General features: G+C 42.5%; 1 protein-coding gene across 4 annotated transcripts in view; it reads left to right on the top strand.

Moving 5' to 3' along the window:
- The window catches only part of NFATC1 (nuclear factor of activated T cells 1), a 129,830-nt gene that overhangs the window by 19,645 nt on the left and 88,949 nt on the right, over positions 1 to 21,236 (top strand). For all 4 annotated transcript variants that reach the window (XM_083746903.1, XM_083746901.1, XM_083746900.1 and 1 more), the window contains exons 2-3: positions 2,293 to 3,394; positions 12,594 to 12,753. In XM_083746903.1, coding sequence (XP_083603029.1) covers positions 2,293 to 3,394; positions 12,594 to 12,753 — 1,262 coding nt within the window. The remainder of the gene's footprint in view (positions 1 to 2,292; positions 3,395 to 12,593; positions 12,754 to 21,236) is intronic.

Consider the following 21,236-nt stretch of genomic DNA (forward strand, 5'->3'; position numbering starts at 1 on the left):
TTTCGGCATTGGCTTTGAGAAAAGGATTTACAGTAGTACCTCAGGTTAAGAACTTAATTAGTTCTGGAGGTCCATTCTTAACCTGAAACTGTTCTTAACCTGAAGCACCACTTTAGCTAATGGGGCATCCTGCTGCTGTCGTGTGATTTCTGTTCTCATCCTGAAGCAAAGTTTTTAACCTGAGGTACTATTTCTAGGTTAGTGGAGTCTGTAACCTGAAGCGTCTGTAACCTGAGGTACCACTGTACTTGTACCGATCTGATGTGATTGAAGTAAGAAGACCGGGGGTGGGGTGTTGCTTGTGCTCTGACTGATTTGTGTGGAAGCTGTGCTGGTTTGTGTGGAAGAAGAAGCTCTCTTTTCTTTTGCGCAACATGTGTCTGTGTGCCTAGTACAGTTTCATGTGTTTACTGTGCATAATTCTGCTCTCTCACACTTTATCTCAAAACATTTGTGATGAATGCCAACAGTCTGAGACAAATCACATATACATTTTAATCTGTATGAGTTGTAGTTGGAAATAAGATTTTAAAAATGGTTTTTCATATAACATTTATCTCCATCTTAGTTTTGTGTGTCCTTTTATTTATCTTCAGGCATTTTGTTCATTCGCTTTTTGCTTGTTGGAGTCAGTGTTAAAAACTCCCGCGAAGACTTTTGCCCCCCAAAAACTTTGCTTTGAAGTGCAATCTAGGAAGAGATCATCAGGAACAGGAGGCACGTTTGAGGGGAGCTCTCTGTAAAGGTCCTTCTGGTGGATCCCCTTATCTGTGGGTGAACTTTGGCAGACTTGCCTGGTAACAGCAGGCAGCTGCAGTGTTGCTTAGCAACAGAAAGCCACCATTCAAATTTCCCACAATCCCCTGGTGCAGTACTATGTAAGGGTCTTTGGAGGAAATTAAAATGGTGGCTTTGAGACTCAACTGCCCAGTGCTGTTACAAAAGAAGTTTTTTTAAAGGTTGACCAGGGTTAAGTGGCATTTGTGGGCTCTAACAGAGCGCTGGGACCTATGCGTGCCAATGCTGAGCCTGGAAATAATATTGAGAGAAGTTATTAGGAAGGCTGGAATCTTCATTTCCTCATAGCAATGTTATTAAGCGTTGAAACACAGCATTTTCAAATGCACCGTTCTCTGACAGAAGCTACACCGAAAGAAAGTCATTGTAGGGAACACTGTATAAAGCATAATGCACATTATGCAAATAACATGTGTGGCCAATCTACAGGCGCCACAATTCACACAGGTAGCAGGCATGTCTGGACAGCAGCACAGGGACCCACGAGGCCCAGGTACGTCATAGAGTCAGACCTTCCTCTCCCGTGCTGCCCTGTTCTCTGCTCTCAAGCTCAGTAGATTAGAAGCAAAGCCACACCAGAGCACAGACAGGTGCATATTTGGGCATCACAGTGTCACTGCTTCATATTTTGCGCCACTCTTTCCAAAAAAGATTGGCCACTAAGGCTCCATTCATTCCACATAATGGCAGTGAAGTTTTAGGGCAGCTTTGAATGTGTATTGGAAGCGCTGAGAAAAGATAAAGGAGCGACTGCCATTCTCTCTGTGTGATCCATTGTAACGTTCAGAGCAGCAGCTCAAACTCCTCTGTGAATTAGATGTGGGAGTTCAAGATATGCATCAAACCCTTGCTTCTTCTTTCTGCTGGGGAGCTTTGTGAGTCACGGCATTGTCGGTTGCACCAGAAACACACACACACACACACACACACACACACACACACACACACAAAGATGCAGAGATAGCTTGCATTTTGTTTCTTGGTGGCATCCAAATATGCCTTCAGTGTGCAATCAAATGCTCCGATTCTGTGGAATTATTTCTAGAAAGCAAGGTGGGGAACCTGTGGCCCTCCAGATGTTGTGGGACTACAACACCCATCATCCCTAACCATTGGACAGGCTGACGGGGGCTGATGGGAGTTGGAGTCCAACAACATCTGAAGAGCCCCTGGTCTCCTTCCTCTAGGTCAGGGTTTCCCAAACTCGGGTCCCCAGCTTTTGGACTACAGTTCCCATCCTCTCTGATCACTGGTCCTGCTGGGAAACCCTGCTCTAGGTTATCAATGTAATTCCCACTTCAGAGCAGGAGACCAAATAGCAAAGAGCCTGCTCACTGAATAGAAATAGCTAAAGTGGTGTCTGAACCCTGGTGAAGCTCTCCTCCTATCCACTGGATCACGTTTGGGATTCAGTTTGCTAATAAATTTCCTTTGCGTGTGCAACATCTCATGCCATTCTTTTTTGTTTTTTTATCTTTTGTTTTGTTTTTACAGAACATTATAACTATGCATCTTCAAATATAAATTCCAGCTTGCCTCTAAGTGTGGCACATCCTTCATTGTCAGCTCCATGTCATGGCCTTCAGACATCCAATCCAGTCATTTCGATTGTCCCATCAGCTAATCATCCTTCGGGATATGGAGGGCATGCTGAAAGTGGCACCGCCGGATATTATCTGTCTCCCAACGTCAGACCTAATGGCGTGCCAGCGCTAGAAAGCCCTAGAATCGAAATAACCTCTTACTTGGGGCTGCATCATAACAACAACCAGTTCTTCCATGATCCGGAAATCGAGGAGCCCGTCCCAAATGCAAAGAGATCTCCTACAACTGCGACGTTGAACCTGCCGAACATAGAGGCCTATCGAGACCCATCTTGCCTGAGTCCAGCAAGCAGCCTGTCTTCCAGAAGCTGCAATTCAGAAGCATCGTCTTATGAATCCAATTACTCTTATCCCTATACTTCGCCTCAGACATCTCCTTGGCAATCGCCGTGTGTGTCGCCCAAGACCACCGATGCTGAGGAAGCGTATCAACGGAGCATGGTGACCTGCACATTACTTAATTCGCCTCGACACTCCCCATCTGCATCTCCCAGAACGAGCATCACCGAGGAAAACTGGCTGAGCACTCGCAACTCCCGCCCATCTTCTCCCTGCAACAAAAGAAAATACAGCCTGAACGGCAGGCAGACTTCCTACTCGCCACACCCCTCTCCAACACCCTCTCCCCAGACTTCTCCAAGAGTCAGCGTGACCGATGAGACATGGCTAGGAAACACTAACCAGTACACCAGTTCGGCCATCGTCGCAGCCATCAACGCCCTCACCACTGACAGCACAATAGACATGAACGATGGGATTCCTACCAAGTCCAGGAGAACGGCGATTGATCACACCCAGTCCATGACGCTCAAGACCGAACCGAGCGGGGAAGATCATGGGACCATATCGCCGACAGCCGACTTGTCGCCAGAAGAGTTTCCGGGGTTTCAGCATATCAGGAAAGGAAGCTTCTGTGATCAGTACCTTTCGGTGCCTCAACATCCCTATCCATGGGCCAAAACTAAGCCATTGTCCCCATCATCCTACATGAGGTACAAGTTTGTGGGATTTATTTTTTGTGGGGTAAAAAGATATACATATTACTTTTCCTAATGCCCTGTCCCTGCTGACTCCCCGCTCCCTCCTTTTTTTTTGCTATTTCATCTAAAGAGTCAAAGACAAGATTTCTGGTGGCGCCTGTTAGAATCAGGCCTACAACATTGTGCTTCCGTTTTCTTTCGTGGTGTCCCCTGGTTTAATTTCACATTGACCAATAGCAAGGCAGCATCAAGCCACCATCTGTAGGTTATTGGAATTGCTATATGGCTGCTTCTGGGTTCCTGTTGTTTCTCTTTTGTTTTTCCAACCTTGAAAACAGTATAACTTTGTATAAGAGTAATATAACAAAATAGATGTTACAGAATAACATTTATAAAAAAAGAAAGCACAGTGGGGAAAAGTTTAAAATGACATGCCCTAACTTTACACACTACTGTATGGCTTTTGACTGGCTTGGCCTAGTTTTTAATGCCCAGTGGCCTGTTTGTATATTTAATGTCCTATTCCTAAGGGCACAGGTTGGCAGTTTTCAGGAGCTTCATGCAACCCCTGATCTCATGATGCTTCTGTAGCCACCCTTCCATCTTACCAGAGTTCCTTCTTCCCTGTTCATTTCCTCCTTATTTTACATGACTTAGAATTATAGAATGGTAGGCTTGGAAGGAACTGCAAGGGCCACCTAGTCCAACCCCTTGCAATAAATGAATCTCTTCTAAAAGTGTTTCTCCTCCTATTCATATATAGCTTCAGAATAATTGGTAGGACAGTGGTGTGTTTTTTTTTAAAAAAATAATAATCCTGGTTTTATGGCTGGGGTGTGTGTGTGTGCATATATCTGTATAGCACATCAAAATAAGGTAGTAATTACTTGCTTTCTATACTGTTAGTTAAATTGGTTAGTTGTACTAAAAAATAATAATCCTGTACATTTGAGAGTTGGAGTCCATCAACATGGGGTAGGGGATTGCGCACAGACCCCACCCTCCACCCCTAAAGTTAGCCCCCATGTAATGTGGTGATGGGTGACGGATATGTCTGCACCATGAGGAAGTGTGGAAATGTGTACCAGATACCTACAACGTCTGTTTGGGAATTAAAGTTCTAAACATCATGAATGGAAAACTCACAGGCAGATGTAGATGCATGCTAGCTCCTAAACTGGTTTAGTGTGGGTTGCAGCAGTGATTTCCAGAACAGCCAACTTACTTCTAAAGGAGAACAATGCTTTTCAGAGCTCTCCTGCATAAGAAATTATCTGATGCTATCTCTCCAAAAATTTACATTAGCTGAGAAAAAAATGTGGGTAGGTTAGGGCCCTGCACGTGTGTGTTTAACAATCGGGGGGGGGGGTCAAGTGGTGATTAGACCACCATAATCTTTATCATACAGTAGCTAACAGAGATTTGTTTTCTAAAAAGGAAATAAACATTTTATCACCTGCAGTTAAAATGAACACAGCATTCCCTAGTGTGTTAATGAAAGTAAAATCCAGCATTTTTCCACTGTTTTGTTTTTGTGTTAAAAAAAATGTTTCCTGGTTTTCAGTCTGTTTCCATGTGATCTCATTAACTCGTGCTTCAGGACAGCTGGAAGCTACTGTAAAATTGTGGTTTAAGTTATTTTACCAATCAAATGCCCTGACCAAGCTTCCTTTAACCCGTAAATACTTTTCATTATATGTATTATATATTAAATAACCCTGGACAACTGAATGCAGATGTCAATACAATCATGGGAGCACACAATTGAAATTGTTATTTTAAGTGCACCCCCCAAGAAAAACACCTCCCCAGCAATAATTCGTCACGATTGAGCTGGGATTCCCACCCTCTGATACATCTGCTCTGTTTCAAAGTCCAGGTTAGGTTCCAGCAAATAATACAGATTCCAAGATCCACCCTGTTGAATGGTTTATTTGCCAAAACTATTGTATTACCTCTGTAATAAAGGGGGGGGGAGGAATCCTAAAACAAAAGGGTGATTGGAAAATTCCTGAAGTAATAGTTGTTTTTTCACATATCTATGATCATATGGAAGACCACACCTGCCTCTATGTCAACAAGGCCCCTCTATCCTAAAAGGAAGTTCTTATTTGGATGTGAGAATTGGTGTGATTATAATTTTACATTTTGTATCCACAATAACCGGGTGAGATCATTTTTATTTCCATGTTATAGTTGGGGATTTGAAACTGTGAGATAGGGAATTGCTGAGAGCCATCCACTGTGCGCATGGCTGGTTAGTTTCACAATGGCGTTTGAGTTTCATGCAAACTCCGAATGGTGTCTCCAGGAGCCTACTTTATTAGCATTCACAAGGAAACGTTCCTGAGTTGCTAATTCCTCAACCCCTTTTTGCAAACACTTTGGGGTTTGGAGTGGCATGGGGAGAGGCTAGCCTTTTGCAGGAAAGTGGCTTCAATATTACAACCTTAGATTTCACTGGGTAGAATACTTGCCATGCCAACCTGTCCAAGAACTGTGGAGATCACTGGCATTTAGTTCTTTAAAATCATAATAATTGCTGGATCCTTATTGCATGCTTGGCACTGAGATTCTGATTCTGGATTAATCCCAAACATCTGGGCGCTGCTCCTGCACAAAGCCCACATTGAGAGCCTTGTGTGTGGATGTATTTGTGTGCATTTTAAGGTTCTGTTCTGTTTGCAGCCAGGTAGCCTTTAATCTTGCGTGCCAAGATTTAGCATGTAGAAAATGTTTACAGCAGAACCAGCAGTTCATAAGGGAAGTATTGATACAAGCAGATTAATAGCCATGTGAATCACGTTGCTTCCAGCAAAATGGAATAACTTATCTAAACTTCTCCATCTATGATGGAAAATGCTCTTGAGGCAAATGATTACAGCCTAGTGAGGCAGAAAGAAGGGAAGCTGAAATATTTCAATAATCCTCTTTAGCTTTTGTTTAAGTGTCTTTGACAGGGAATTGTCTAGCGATGTAATAGAAATGGCATCCTCTGGTTTTGAACGGTATGGTTTCTAGTTAAAGACACAGCATCTAGGTATAGCTACAATCCTGACACAATCTTGCTTTTGAGAAAGGATCACTATGAATTACCAAGGTGCTGATTGAGCTCTATGTGCTGATAACACTTGGGAGTGATCGTATTGATAGCTTGGGTCAGTCCCTCATTCCCTGTGGAGACCAGAGCCTTAATAAGACTGCTGGCTAAACCTGCAGGAAAAACTCCTGGTTACCTAAGAAAGAAAGAGGGACGCGGGTGGCCACAGAGCCTAGGACTTGCCGATCAGAAGGTCGGCAGTTCGAATCACCGTAACAGGGTGAGCTCCCGTTGCTCGATCCCTGCTCCTGACAACCTAGCAGTTTGAAAGTATTTCAAAGTGCAAGTAGATCAATAGGTACCACTCCAGCGGGAAGGTAAATGGTGTTTCTGTGCGCTGCTCTGGTTCGCCAGAAGCGGCTTAGTTATGCTGGCCACATGACCCAAAAGCTGTACGCCAGCTCCCTCGGCCAGTAAAGCAAGATGAGCGCCGCAACCCCAGAGTCAGCCACGACTGGACCTAATGGTCAGGGGTCCCTTTACCTTTACCTTTTACCTAAGAAAACCACCCATATGGGGGGGCAGTCCTATTACACTCAGCCTTTGTTCTTGTAGAGGTTGCAGACAGCTGTGGGTAAATCCAGGTAATGAATGATCTGTTCCATGACAATAGAATCAAATACGGCTTTCCTGCTCACAGATAATTTTAACCTAGTCCCCTACTGAAAACTCAATCAGAAGGCTGCCTTGCCCAGATATGCACAGGTCTCTGAATACCACCAAGGCCATGAAATCCTTAGTCATTCCTGATAAGGCAGACCACTTTGGCTTGAATGTTGAAGATGCCAAGGCTAATGGTCTTTGCAGACGTCAACAGAACCCTTGAAACCACCTCAGTTAGCTCAGACAAGGAGATGTTTGGTGCACCAGCAGAATTTTTATCAGGCCACCAATGTACTCGAAGCTGGTTGACGGTTCAGCTGAGTTCATGGCTAGGGAGATGGAAGCCTAAAGATCAAAGCCTCCCTTCACAATAAGCTTAGTGTTGTGCAGAGAATTCTGGTGTACGTATTTGGGAGACGTTTGCCTTCATTCAACCAGGTTGTGTGCAACATAAGCCAGGTATTAATACATGCTTCCCTCTTGGTATTGCACCACAAAATTAGATAATCAAATGTATCGGTATCTAGCATCAGTATGTACCAGCATGTACCATGCCAAAAGGAACCACCCCACTGTGAATTTTGCAAAAGTCTTCTGATACGTTACAGCTCTTGCTTTTGTAAGTACAAAAGATGTTAATAAGTATCTCAAAGTGGTTTACATAAAGCATTGGCTTTAAAAGAGGATTACACAAATTCATGGTGGCTAAGGTTATCAAAGGCTACTCACCGTGATGTCTATGTGCTTCATCCACTGTCAGAGGTAGCATACCAGTTGCTGGAAACCATTAGTGAGCAGGTTGCACCTTGGGGAAAGCCTCCCTAAACAAAAATGTCTTCAGTGGGTACCTAACTAGAAGCCTGTCTGATTTCGGCCGGTAATTGATCCCAGAGAGCTGGAGCTACAACACTAAAATCCAGGTTTCCACCCCACAGGTTAAGTTCACTTTGGGGCCATATGGCACTCTCGGTATTGCCCCATCTGAGGAGTGCAGTTGCCAGACAAGGATATAGAGGGCAAGGTGGTCCCTTAGGTATCCTAGCCTCAAGTTTGTACTAGGGCTTTGAATGCTAAAAGCAGGACCTTGAAGTGCACTTAGTAGCATATTGCAGCTCTTTCAACAGAGGTATTATATGGCATTTACAGCCAGCAATCTAGCTGCTGCACTAGGTTAAGCCCAAGGAAATCCCCACAGGAACTAGAGACAGGGCCTTTTTGGTGGTGACTCTGTATTTATGGAACCCCTTCCCAAGGGAGATACATGCAACCGCATCAGTAGCAGTTAGTAAATGGACCTTAAAGGTATGCCTATTTCAGCTAGCTTTTAACTAAAAATGTGCTGTGAGTTGGATTTTTTTTGCATCATGTTAAACTTTCTTAAAATATTTAATATTTAAAAATGCAGTGTATTGCATTTTCTCCTTTAATTGTTTGTGATAGCCACTTGAGTAGGGCTTTGCCCTGAAAGGTGGCATCTAAATAGCACTGATCAACAGAGCTGTCTGATTCCACAGGGTACAATATATGCGCCATCTGCCAAGAAGGCTTTGGCAGGGTGAACAACACCCATGCGCCTGAAATAACCACAGCTGTGGGCATTTTACTGCTTGACACAGCATCTGTGGGATCATTAGTAGCTTTCATATTTCCACATGTTATGTGTAGGCTACCTAGTTAAAGTTTATTATTTTGCTGCTATTATGTTATTGATCCTTTTGGCTCACATATTTTGTCTGTTTGCTGTTTTTTTTGGGGAAAGGTAATATATTGTTTGTGCCCACCACAGTTTACATAATAAGAAAAAGTGGAATAGGTTTGCTTTAAAATGATTGCAGTGAAGTAATATGATAGTGTGGCCTGTATACAACATGTTTGTAATGTAACCTGCATCTTTTCACAATAAGTGTTAGCTTGTGGACTGCCTTGCCAATTGACAAAATGAAAATCCAAATATTCAGCCCTCTCCCCATCATGGCTCCTGATATTGTTTATATCATAAGACATTTCATAAATTTGATTTTGGAATTCTCCTAGAAATAGGGTGTTTTTTAAAATCCTCCTTCAGCACCACTGTGAATTATTAAAGTACCATATGTAAAATTCAGCATTAGGGTCCCTAAGTATGATCACTCTTTCTCCTAACTTTTTAAAATTTGTTTGAAAACAGGGATTTGTTGGAAACTTAATTTCCAGTTTCCTTCCACTGTGAACTATTTCAGTCCCTTTCTGCAAAAGGAGACAAAGGTGTTTAAAAGAAAAAGATCTGGCTAGATAATGATATTTCATGTGATCACCACATATAAGATGTCACTAGGCATCACCTGTGCAGTTTGACATTCTGTTTGTTACTCTTGTTAAACTGATCAACTGCTGTTGTGAATCGTTGCCAGTTCTGTTAACTGATCTGACTCCTCTATCCTTGATTGCTCCTCGATGCATACAAATTAAGCAGTGAAGGCTTTTCAAAGCACGATAGGATTAATTTCACTCACTCAATTTGGGTGTGGCGGGTGGCTGTGAAAGGCAAGAAGAAACACCAGGAAAATTGTGACAACTTTATTTGCTGCACTGGCTCCACCCACTCTGCCATGTTCCAGGCATTTGTGTGGCTGCAGCCTAGCTAGTCCTGGAAGAGTATTGGATTTTCCTACTAGAATAACAGTAGGTGAGTTTGCCAGTTGATGATCAGGTTAGCTCCAAAGAAGACTTTGGGATTTTGCTGATTAGGGGCCAATGCACACATGAACATGGCAAGAAACCCAGATTTGTCATTGAGGGTATAAGTCAACAGTCAGTCAATCCTGGCACATGGGTTTCGAAACACGTTTGTCTCATTCATATAGTACATTAATTTTAGATTTTAGATCTACACAGAACAGCTGATGCTTATGGAATAGTAGTTTACAGCTCTTGTCTTCACTGAGCACCTGCCCATATATTCTTCAGGATATTTTCCTGTGTGTGATGAAGTTGGGCTCTCCTGGTCCCCTCCCCCATGAAAGAACTTCTACAATCTAAATATATGTTTGATATCTCTTCCTTTTAAGTAAGTTGTGCTGCAGGAAATTAAGTGCACAATACAGATAACCTAGAATAGGAAATTGCATTGCCAAGCCACAACCCATGAAACTGTTTAAAGCATCATGCCACTTCCTCTGTCAGGAAAACTGCATTTAATTCTCAATTTATTATTATTACTTTTGTTGGTCGGCCCTTGCAGTGGGATTTTAATTATGGCGTGCCTAACTACATGGCTGCCTTATAACAGAAACAGCAACTGCATTCAGTCAGTGTTTCAGGTGCTCCTCTAAGATCTTAAGCAGAGAAAATAAAGTTTTGTTTGTGTGTTTTTTAATTCAGCCAGCTTCACCTTGCTTTTTTCTCCATCTCCCTTTAAAAGTTTAGGGGATCCAAACTTTGTGATGATTGATGGATTAGAGCTTTTAAGAATGAAACACCCTGAAAATGTCACACTCGGATAGATATTCGGGGGAAAGAGAGAGCGAAATCCATCGTATATGAACTGGCTTAAAGATGGAAGCATCTGTTTCATAACATGAAGTGATCTGCAACATGAGTTATGCAGCTGCTCTATATTATATAAATTATTCTTGCAGTCAAGCGGGAGCTCCAGATAATTATCCAGGAACATTTAAATGCTAGCATACATAGATGTACACAGAACAGGATGAGCCTTATGAACTTGCCAATTGTGCTTGATTGAAAACTTTACACCAGTCACCTCAGGCTTCTCAAGACAGTGTGGCATGGCAACACTGTAATCATAGCAGCTTTGACTTAAAATGATGGAGAGGTGTCTCCCTCTTATAGTTGTAGATAATATTTTGGTAGTAGATTTTACCCTGGGTCCTATTCACACCAACCATTGAGTCTATAAGGGGGGATAAGTCATTCACTCAGATTTGAGTTTCAGTGGTCTGTGGCACAGATAGCAGGACTTTATGGCAGAACTGGATGGAAGCAGGAGGAGCCATGGGCCTGGCTATAACCTAGTTAAGTTGGCTTTGATCTTAAGACTTCGTAAGTGGCTTGGGACTGGAAGGGCTTGAAGGACTGTGGACTCTCACATGAAACTGCCTTGTGCAGATCTTCCTCAGAGGCCCTGCTCAAAGTATCCTCACCTTCTGAGAGGAGGGGGTAGGCATGAGACAGAGGGCCTTTTCATAAAATCACAGAGTTGGAAGAGACCACGAGGGTCATCTAGTCCAATGCGGGAATCTTTTTTTGCCCAGCGTGGGGCTCCAACCCACAACCTTGAGATCAAGAGTCTCCTTCTCTACTGGCTGAGCTATCAGTTGTGTCACCTTGATTGTGGTCTGCTTCTTCCCCAGTTCATTTTTTCAGTGTCCTGCCTGGTGGCTTTTAGACTCATGCATGCTTTTAATGGCAATTAGGACCTTTTATCTTTCATTGTTACTTTTGAATGTACATTTAGGCTATTGCGGGATCTTTTCTGTTTCTGTTTTGGAAACTCAAGCTGCAAGGCAGGATAGAAATAATTCCAACCGATAAACTGTCAGGTATGTATTTGTACCTGCCCCTCCTCCAAGGTGACATTGCCTAGTCCCCAACTCAACAGCCATGTGAGGCAACATACATATAAAAGAGAGGGTCACTCTGATATCTTGGACTTGACTTGTAGCATCCTTGTCAAAAAGATTGGCTACCACTGGCCTATATTACCTGCATAAACTGTAAATGGTTGCGCTTATGCAACAACTCAGGGCTCATTTTTCACCTTGGGTAGATGCGGAGACGTGTTGCCCTCTCGATGTTGTTGAGAAAGGGGAGGGGGAATCTCTGACAGACAGGTGCAACATCACCTGAGAGATCCTGTTCTGGCATCTGCCCTGCCTGTCCTAGAGGTGAACTCTCCACAATGGCAGTACAGGAAGGCACAAACTCATTGCTGGCTGAAGTCAGTCGCCATATGGTTTGCCTGTGCTGAAGAAAGCAAAGATACACCCTAAGTGCAGAGGGAACATTGCTGAGCCAATCTGTGGCTGAAGCCAACTAAATAATTTTGGTTGCTGCTGAAACAGGATCAAAAACAAAGTAGGTTGAATGTAAATTGGAGAAACTGAAGTTCTGATACCCAACCTCACCCAGAGTCTAACTCAGAATAGATTCCACCCCCCACCCTCCATGCACACATCTTACTTATCTGCATTTGTCCATTTTGATTAAGGGGCTGATGCAGTAAGTGTTGTTATTTTTTTAACCAAGCTTAAAATGTTTTCCGTTTTTGTTTAAGCATCTGATTGCATCTGGCCTATCAAATCTGTGCCATACATAAATCTTCATAAAATAACCATGACCTATTAAATTACTTATGTCATACCATTATCTCCATTGATGAAATTTTAAGTGTAAGATGGTGAAGGATGAACTGCTAAACGTGGCCTCTAAAGTAATAGGGCCAGATTCTTGCGGTTTATGATAGTGGACTGGATGTTAATATTTAATCGCGGTTGCTTTCCATTACAGCCCATCCTTGCCCGCTCTGGATTGGCAGCTGCCGTCTCACTCAGGACCTTATGAACTTCGGATTGAAGTGCAGCCAAAGTCCCACCACCGAGCCCATTACGAGACCGAAGGGAGTCGAGGGGCTGTCAAGGCCTCTGCGGGGGGACATCCAGTTGTGCAGGTAATAGCCTTTCTCATGCTCGCTAAGATGGCTTGTTTGTTTGGGCAAGGACCCCTGTGCATATTTCTTGCAAATTCAAACAAGCTTTGATGACCTTGGTTGGTATGCTACTTCCATAAGTTAAGTCTTGGCCCCCGTTGAACCATATAAACGATCCCCATATAAACCATCCTGGATTCTGTGTTCATCCTCTGAGGCCTTTCTTTGTGTGCCCCCTTCACATGAGGTTCGGAGGGTGACAACATGAGAATGGGCCCACTCTGTAGTGGCTCCCCGCTTGTGGAATGCTCTCCCCAGAGAGATTCGCCTGGTGCCTTCATTATATATTTTAAGGCACTAGGTGAGAATGTTCTTCTTCAACCAGGTCTTGGGCTGATTAATATTCTACAGCCTTTTAAATGTGTCTGTAGGAAGAGGGGAGGTTATTGTTTTGCTGTTTTGTTCCAATTATTTACTTGTTTTTATCCTGTGTTTTATCCTGCCCTGAGATCTTATGATGAAGGGCGGTATATCAAACATACATTACATGTTATATGCTCTTTTGCACTGGGCATGAGCCTTCATTGGTTCAACAACAACAGGCCTCCAAAGACTGGATGTGTGCCCTACAGCGTGCTTCATACAGAACCACAATAATGTGGTTACTATCAGAATGCTTCTGTTTGCTGACAGTTATGTAGCACTTGACATACCACTCAGGCTGCAATTCTATGCAGTTTTAGGTGTGTTTAAAACCATTGCTTTCAGGGGCCTTAGATGAGCTTAACTCCTACAATCAGACTATGTTTGTGCATGAGCTCTGGTGGCCTGAAATAAGGTGCCCAACTGGTGCAGAGACAAGCTGGTTGGCATGCTCATCCTTGTGCATTACAGCAGCATGAATAAACATTTTCAGCAACAGCCATATTTCACTGTTGAATATGTACCTTACTCAGGAGATGTGCAAAAGAAGATACAGTGATAGGTGAGTGATAACAGCTGCACTACGAATACCCAGAACAAGTTTACTTCCCAGTCTCCTTAATACTGCACATTTTCAGAATATGCAACAATATATTCCACAGTATTGGCTCCATACGCCTATGTCCAAAGATAATTGCTCAAAGTCTCTCTGTAATGCAGGATGTTTCTGGCTTGTTGATGTTGTTACATCTCCCATATTGAAATTGATGCATGCACAACATTGTAACAAGACTTCTTGAGAGAAAAGCAGGAAGGAGTTTTCTTTTGCTGTAATTACGAAGTTTGTTGGCTTTTCTTTCATAAATGTTTTCTGAGTGTGCTACATTTTGTTTCAGATGGAAATAAGCTTTTTCCCAGTCTGAAGAATTCAAAATTGGAGAGCAAGCGCTCTTTGCCTACTTTTTTCCTTCTCCCACACCCATTCATCCCCTGAAAGCTACAGGTTGAACAGTGTACCATCAAATCTTCTGTAGCTGAATTATGGTTCTATCGGTAATAAAGGGGCAACATCATGATTTCCTTGCTTACATAAGAAATTTTACTGAGGTCTATGTCAAGATACCGTTTGTATACCACGAGAGCCTCCCATTTGGGATGTCTTAGTATTGTTGATGCTTACTAGGAGAGGGTCTGCAACGTTTCAGACAGGAGTTTTTTCTGAAACCTACCTGGATATTCTAGGATTGAACCTGAGACTTTCTGCATGGAAAGCAGAACAAACAAGACAGTCAGTGTATACCTGTGTAAAAATAGGGTTGGCTAATGCTTGGGTGTTTATGGAAGCTCATGAAATCCTTGCTTTGGTGGGGCCTAAAATTCCTCTCATGTGGCCTGTGTTTATTTAAAAGCTTTTAGGGGGTGGAAGAATCTTTCTTGAAATTTGCTCTCTGCTCATTCTTTGAAAAAACAAACAAACAATAATGCAAATTTGGGGTGGTTTTCAGTTGGGAATAATTTTAAGTCTTGAATTCCAGAGAGATAGCTAAAGATTTTACGACCACCGTTTAGCTTCTTTAGCACATCTCACTGTGGAAATTTCATCACGCCTATCTCATTATTTGTGTATTTAAAGCAAAAACAACAAGTGATGTTTAAGATTAAAATTTGTAGTGATACATTTGTTTGCATGTACCCTGCTAGCAGCCCAGTGCAAGGAAATGTAGATGGGAGGCATCAATTCACAGTGGCCAGTTTGACCTTTAAAATTTCCACCCGGGTGATTGGGGGGGGGGGGAATGGAACACAGTGCCAACATTTAATTGGGCTAAATGTGTCCTGGCACTCCCCTGCAATCTCTTTCTACAGTGTGTGGAAATAAAACGAAGTCTGCTGCGTGTCTCTGCATAGGCAGGGTTGAAGAAAAGGAAAAGGGATGTAGTAAAAAAAAAAAAAAAAAAGTTGGAAGGAAAAGAGGAAAGCAAACCTCAGATCCATGGGTGTAATGATTATGAATCTAGTTTTCAGTCCCTGGAATAAGAGGAGCTTGTTTTTCTTTGTTCTCCTTCTCCATGGGGAAGAAAACCAAGATTCTGGATGGAGCAGGGGGTTCCCTAAGTATTTTTGTTTTATTCCTAGCATCCTTTCCCCCTCCCCACAGTCTCCATCTCTATCTATCTATCTATCTATCTATCTATCTATCTATCTATCTATCTATCATCTATCATCTATCATCTATCATCTATCTATCTATCTATCTATCTATCTATCTATCTATCTATCATCTATCTATTTATCTATCTATCATCTATCTATCTATCATCTATCTATCATCTTTCTATCTATCTATCATCTATCTATCTCTATCTATCTATCTATCATCTATCAAACAATCATCTATCTATATATCTATATCTATCTATCATCTATCATCTATCATCTATCTATCATCTATCTATCTATCTATCATCTATCTATCTATCTATCATCTATCTATCTATCTATCTATCTATCTATCTATCTATCATCTTTCTATCTATCTATCATCTATCTATCTATCTATCTATCTATCTATCTATCTATATCTATCATCATCATCTATCTATCTATCATCTATCTATCTATCATCTATCAATCAATCATCTATCTATATATCTATATCTATCTATCATCTATCTATCTATCATCTATCAATCAATCATCTATCTATATATCTATATCTATCTATCTATCTATCTATCTATCTATCTATCTATCTATCTATCTGAAGGGATACCAATATTCAGGCATCCTGTCTCATGCCAGCCCAACATCTCCTGAGGAAAGGGGTCAGTCTATAGAAAGTCAAAGAACTGGAAAGCAGGAGGACAGACGGCAAAACATGGCTGGAACCTGAGCAGACAGCTAGAGCCTCGCACACCAGTGTTTGCTTACTTCTTAATTTAATTTATATCCCGCTTAAGATGAACTCAAAGCAGCGTATAAAATATTATCATAACAATAGCCCCATTCAAGTCTGGTATCAGGATCAGAGACAACATGGTGCCAGGATTATTCCGTTGGCATTTCCTCCCCTCTTCTTCTTTTGCTGAGAATTGCTGGTTCCCACGGATGTCCTCTGATGACTCTGTTCCTGGAAGGCCCTTGCTGTATCGGCCATAGGGCTCGCTGAGGAGGTAGACAGGGCAAAGAGGCTCTGGGCACAGTGTTAGCTAGCAGTGGTGTGAGCCCATCTTCGCCTGGGCTTTGAGGAGAAGGGACTGTGATGTCCCGCCATGGAAGTCAGGCTGGGTCAACGCCACTTGAGGCATGAGCACTGGGTCAGTGGTGGTTTCTCTGTATTCTTTTGAAGAGAGTGTGTAAGGAAACCTGGAAGTGTATTCTGTCTGCCTGCTGTTAATTTCCTCATGAGCACAACTGTTAAATGTACAGGAGCCATGCCCTGCAGCAGTCTCCATCTGATGCACAATTTCATTTATCACATTTAGTTTCTGTGTTGGTTCAACATATTCTGAGCTGCATATTATTAGGCTCTCTACTCCTTTCTCATCCCACTACAATTGCCAGTGCAAACCAGTGCTCGAATGTGTATGTTGTCATTCCAGTTGGCACAGCTGGGTGGTCTGTTACAACACAGATACGGCATTGGCTGGATGAACGTTAAATCTAGTTCTGCTGAGCTTCATTCCTCATTTTCCTCGTTCAATTCCTTCTTTAGCCTTCTCTCTCCCCCCCCCCCAGCACTATTCAACCAAGTGAGATAATTAGTGATAAGGGAGATGTCACCTGTTTTCAGGGAGGGACCTCAGCCTCACGCACTCAACTGTTTTGTGACTTATTATTTTTGCCGCCTTCAGAATGAATATGCATAAAGTCACCTGAGCACTTAATCTCACTTCCCACACTCCTACACATTTGCTGTATACTTGTTTAGCTACCATGGCAGCCCTGAGTTATCCCGAGGATTTCTAAATGCTTGGAGAGTGAGATGAGCTTGACACACCTAGAAAGAGCTAAAAGTGTTCTGAGAACACTGGCTAATCAAAGGTGCTGGTTAATTGGCCACCGTGAGGTAATGCTTGGCAAAGGGTTTCATGCCCCATCTCATAAAACTGTGTTGCTAATCATAATGACTCTTCTATATTCAGTACTTTGCAAAGGGAGAAAAAGAGTCTTCTGTTCTGGGAATTGAAGAATCTGGATTTCAAATCCTGCCCTCCCACTAACATCCTGTGTGGCCCTAGGCAACTGATTTGATTTCTCTGATACTGAGCACATACAGCATATTTTCACTCTCAAGTGCTATGGGGTATTTCAGCACTAGAGGCCTTGTACACAGGAAACCGAAGAGGAAGTAAAGGGTAATTGAGGGTTAGAGCTGACAAACCCCTCCATTCGGCAGCAAGTGGATATAGAATCATCACACCACCATCATCATCAATAATAATTTATTATTTATACCCCACCCTTCTGGCTAGGTTTCCCCAGCCATTCTGGGCAGCTCCCAATCGAATATTAAAAACACAATACAGCATTAAACTGTAAAGTTTTGGACTTGCCTGCCACTTCACCTTTTATCTCTCAGCGTTTCTCAGTCCTTTGTCCATATGACTTGTTGGTCGGCCTGTCCAGAAAAACGTAGAAAAGCCCCATGGCTTTGTTCATATCCAGGTTTGTTCCAAAGACATTAACCACAGTTTCCCAGCTGGGAAAAATGGGAAACCATGGTTAGTGGAAGTCTTCCCAAGTTGTTTGCTCAGTTGTATGAAGGGAGGAGTGGCAGGGCTGTTTATGTGACCAAAAGACTGGTCCATATTTTAGTTTCTGGTTGTCTGAATGTGGCTGCTATGCCACAGCTTGTGGAAAAGGAACCCCATACTTCCTTTTGCTACTTTCTAAGGGCTTTGTTGTTGCTTTTTATACTAATTTGCTGATAGTGGGGGAAGCAGTTGTTTAGACGTGTCCTGGTGCGCTCACTTTCAGTTATGTCCATTCAATTTCTTGGTTGTGCCTGTAGTGCTTTGGGATGCATGAACATCACCACAAGATACTTAATAATAAAGATAAGATATCTTAATTTTTAACTCCGGAGTGTGGTTTGTTTTTCCAATGAGAAAAGGAGCGATAACACGTTTTGGAAGTCTATATACTGAAGACGTTTTAAAGCATTTACAAACACTGATAAAAGCATATACAGTGTAATAGAACATTCCATAAAACTGACAATGCCATTGTTTCACCCAGTTTTTGAGTTCAAAACCTATTAATTGTGGGAGGGGGAAGAGGAGAGGAATAAAATCTGTGGCTTCAGGAGAGCTTCTTACAGTGAGTTTACTATGTGGTTCACGCATTGTTCCACTGTGTTTGCTGCCCTCTGGTTGCTGTTTGTACCAGACTTGCCCCTAATGGATATGCATTCGGTTTTTGAAGGGGAAGCATTGTGTGTGCACTCAGAATCCCCCCCTTGCATGGAGTTGTGCACAAGTGCATTTGTCTATGTGTAGGACCCTTTCACATTGCCGGTGAACAGGCAGTAGTGGAATTCCAGGCAGAATGACTGGAACATGAGTTGTTGTGGCTATTCAGTTTGAACTCCTAGACTCCTCATGCATTTCCCAGTGTGCAAAGGGATTTGATAGAACTCCTCTGTGATGGCGTCACTCCTCTGCCACACAAATAAGAGAACAGCTCGTCTCTTTAGAAGGAACCCAGCAAGTTCTAAAGAAATGTGACAGTCCATCCTAGTTAGTTGTGTCATTAGCTCTTTTGGAAGTTGGACTCTCTGCTGAAGATGCTTCTTTGGGGAAACGTGATTCCATGCCTCTTTACTCAGAAACAACTCCAATTGCATCCAGTGCATGTCAGACATTTGCTATTCGTTAGATGATTGAAGCTGTTGCTTGTTAAAATGACAGTTTTTTTGAGGTTTTAAATTCTAGTAACTTTTCATTATGTTTTTAATCATTTTTGTGAGCCATTGAGTTAAAAAACATTTTTAAAAAAATGGACTGCAAATGTTAATTTAACTGGAGTCTTGTTGCACATAGTGAAAGAGTTTAAAACAATAGCAGATGAAGGGTGTGTGTGTAAATATGTTTTAAATGCTCCTTCAACCAGCGTTAGAAACTCAGATATATAAGATAGGCACCAAATGGCTCCTTAAACCAAGGTTACAGTTGCCAAAATGGCCTAGTTGCCTTTTTGGGGCAAGACCTCTCTAAAGTCTTATTTTTCAAATGAAGGACTGACTGATTGATTCTCAGTTAAACATCTGGCTAGTTCAGATGACATCCTTGAGCTAGCTTAAGAATTTTGAGAACCAAAAGAATAAAAGTCACTTTATCCAGAGACAACATTGAAGAATATATATACATATTCTTCACAAGTGTGAGCAGGGCAGGGGGGTGAGGTAAGTGGAGACAAGTGACAACAATTAACTATAATGTTGTCCACTGCTCCTGCTCAGGCTGCACAGAAAAAGTGTTTTGGTTCCTGAAATTCATTTTGACTGTGCAGATAAAATATAACTGATAGTATTCTACAGGATATGTTGCTAGTGTGTGAAAACAGGCAAGATCCAATGATCCCCAGGCATGCACCATCCTGGCACACAGACATCTTCACGGTCGCAAGTGGCAAATAATCAGGTGCAAAATGTGCCTGGCTAATTTTGAACAATGCCTTCAACATCAACAGAAAAGCTGGAGTTAGTGGTTTGGCTGAAAGTACAATTGGAGACGGGACGCAGGTGGCGCTGTGGGTTAAAGCCTCAGCGCCTAGGACTTGCCGATCGAAAGGTCGGCGGTTCGAATCCCTGCGGCAGGGTGCGCTCCCGCTGCTTGGTCCCAGCGCCTGCCAACCTAGCAGTTCGAAAGCACCTCCGGGTGCAAGTAGATAAATAGGGACCGCTTACCAGCGGGAAGGTAAACGGCGTTTCCGTGTGCGGCTCTGGCTCGCCAGATGCAGCTTTGTCACGCTGGCCACGTGACCCGGAAGTGTCTCTGGACAGCGCTGGCCCCTGGCCTCTTGAGTGAGATGGGCGCACAACCCCAGAGTCTGTCAAGACTGGCCCGTACGGGCAGGGGTACCTTTACCTTTTACCTTTACCTTACAATTGGAGACAGGACCTCTTCTGTAAACCCCTCATAGCCTGACAAATAACTTGGGCGATAACTGAAAGTGACCCATTGGACCATCCTGTGATGTTCAAAGAGACTGTCTTGCTCACCTGCTGCTAATCACTGTTTTTCGCTGAAGTGAGGTGAAACCTGTTTTTAGACATGGAAACCCAAGTGACTAGGGAAGTATTGAGTGAAGTGCAGTTTGACAAGAGGATAGATAAGACAAACGTTTTTAATATAGAGACTTACTGGTATGTTGTGATTCAGTTTATCCCTATATGGCAGGCCTCCTTTTTATGCTTTTTTTTTTTTTTGTAACTGGCCCTTGAAAGAAAATGTTACCCTTTCAACCAGAGGGAATTGTAATCCCGTCTCACACAGAGAATATACAGAAATTGGCAAGCACCTGTTAGCCAGGTTGCAGTTAATAGCATGCAGCCGCAGAGCTGTACTACAGTCCAGACAGGGAGCCTAAATTTTATAGCTCTGCTTTTAGACAGACGGTACTTTTAAAGAATAAATCTAAGCTGAATAGCTTTCACACATCTTGCCTCTGCATAGTTAAAGCTAACCACAAAGTAGCAGACAGATAATCAAAATTGAAAAGGAGAATAGCCTGGCAGATGTTTTATGCATATTATTGCTGCCATAAATCTAATAAAATGGGAGCAGGGCTGTGCATCATTAGTGAATTATCTAGGGCGGGGAAAGTTTCTTAGCTCACATACAGCCAGCTCCACAGGATTACTGTATAACCAGAGCTGCCAAGGTAGCCATCTACACTCCCCAAAAATGCATTCTTCAGAAAATAGAAATGTTCAGGATTACTATCACAAAGGCTGCTGAGATTTGAAAGATTGGTGTGTTGTGTTGGTCTCTCCGAATGCCTTATAAGTAAAATGCAATATATTTTAGATAGTCAATTGGATCGCAAAAAGAACAGTACATCTCAGAGTGATAATA

Source organism: Podarcis gaigeae, assembly GCF_964106915.1.
Source record: "Podarcis gaigeae genome assembly, chromosome: 7".
NCBI classification, from domain to species: Eukaryota; Metazoa; Chordata; class Lepidosauria; order Squamata; family Lacertidae; genus Podarcis; species Podarcis gaigeae.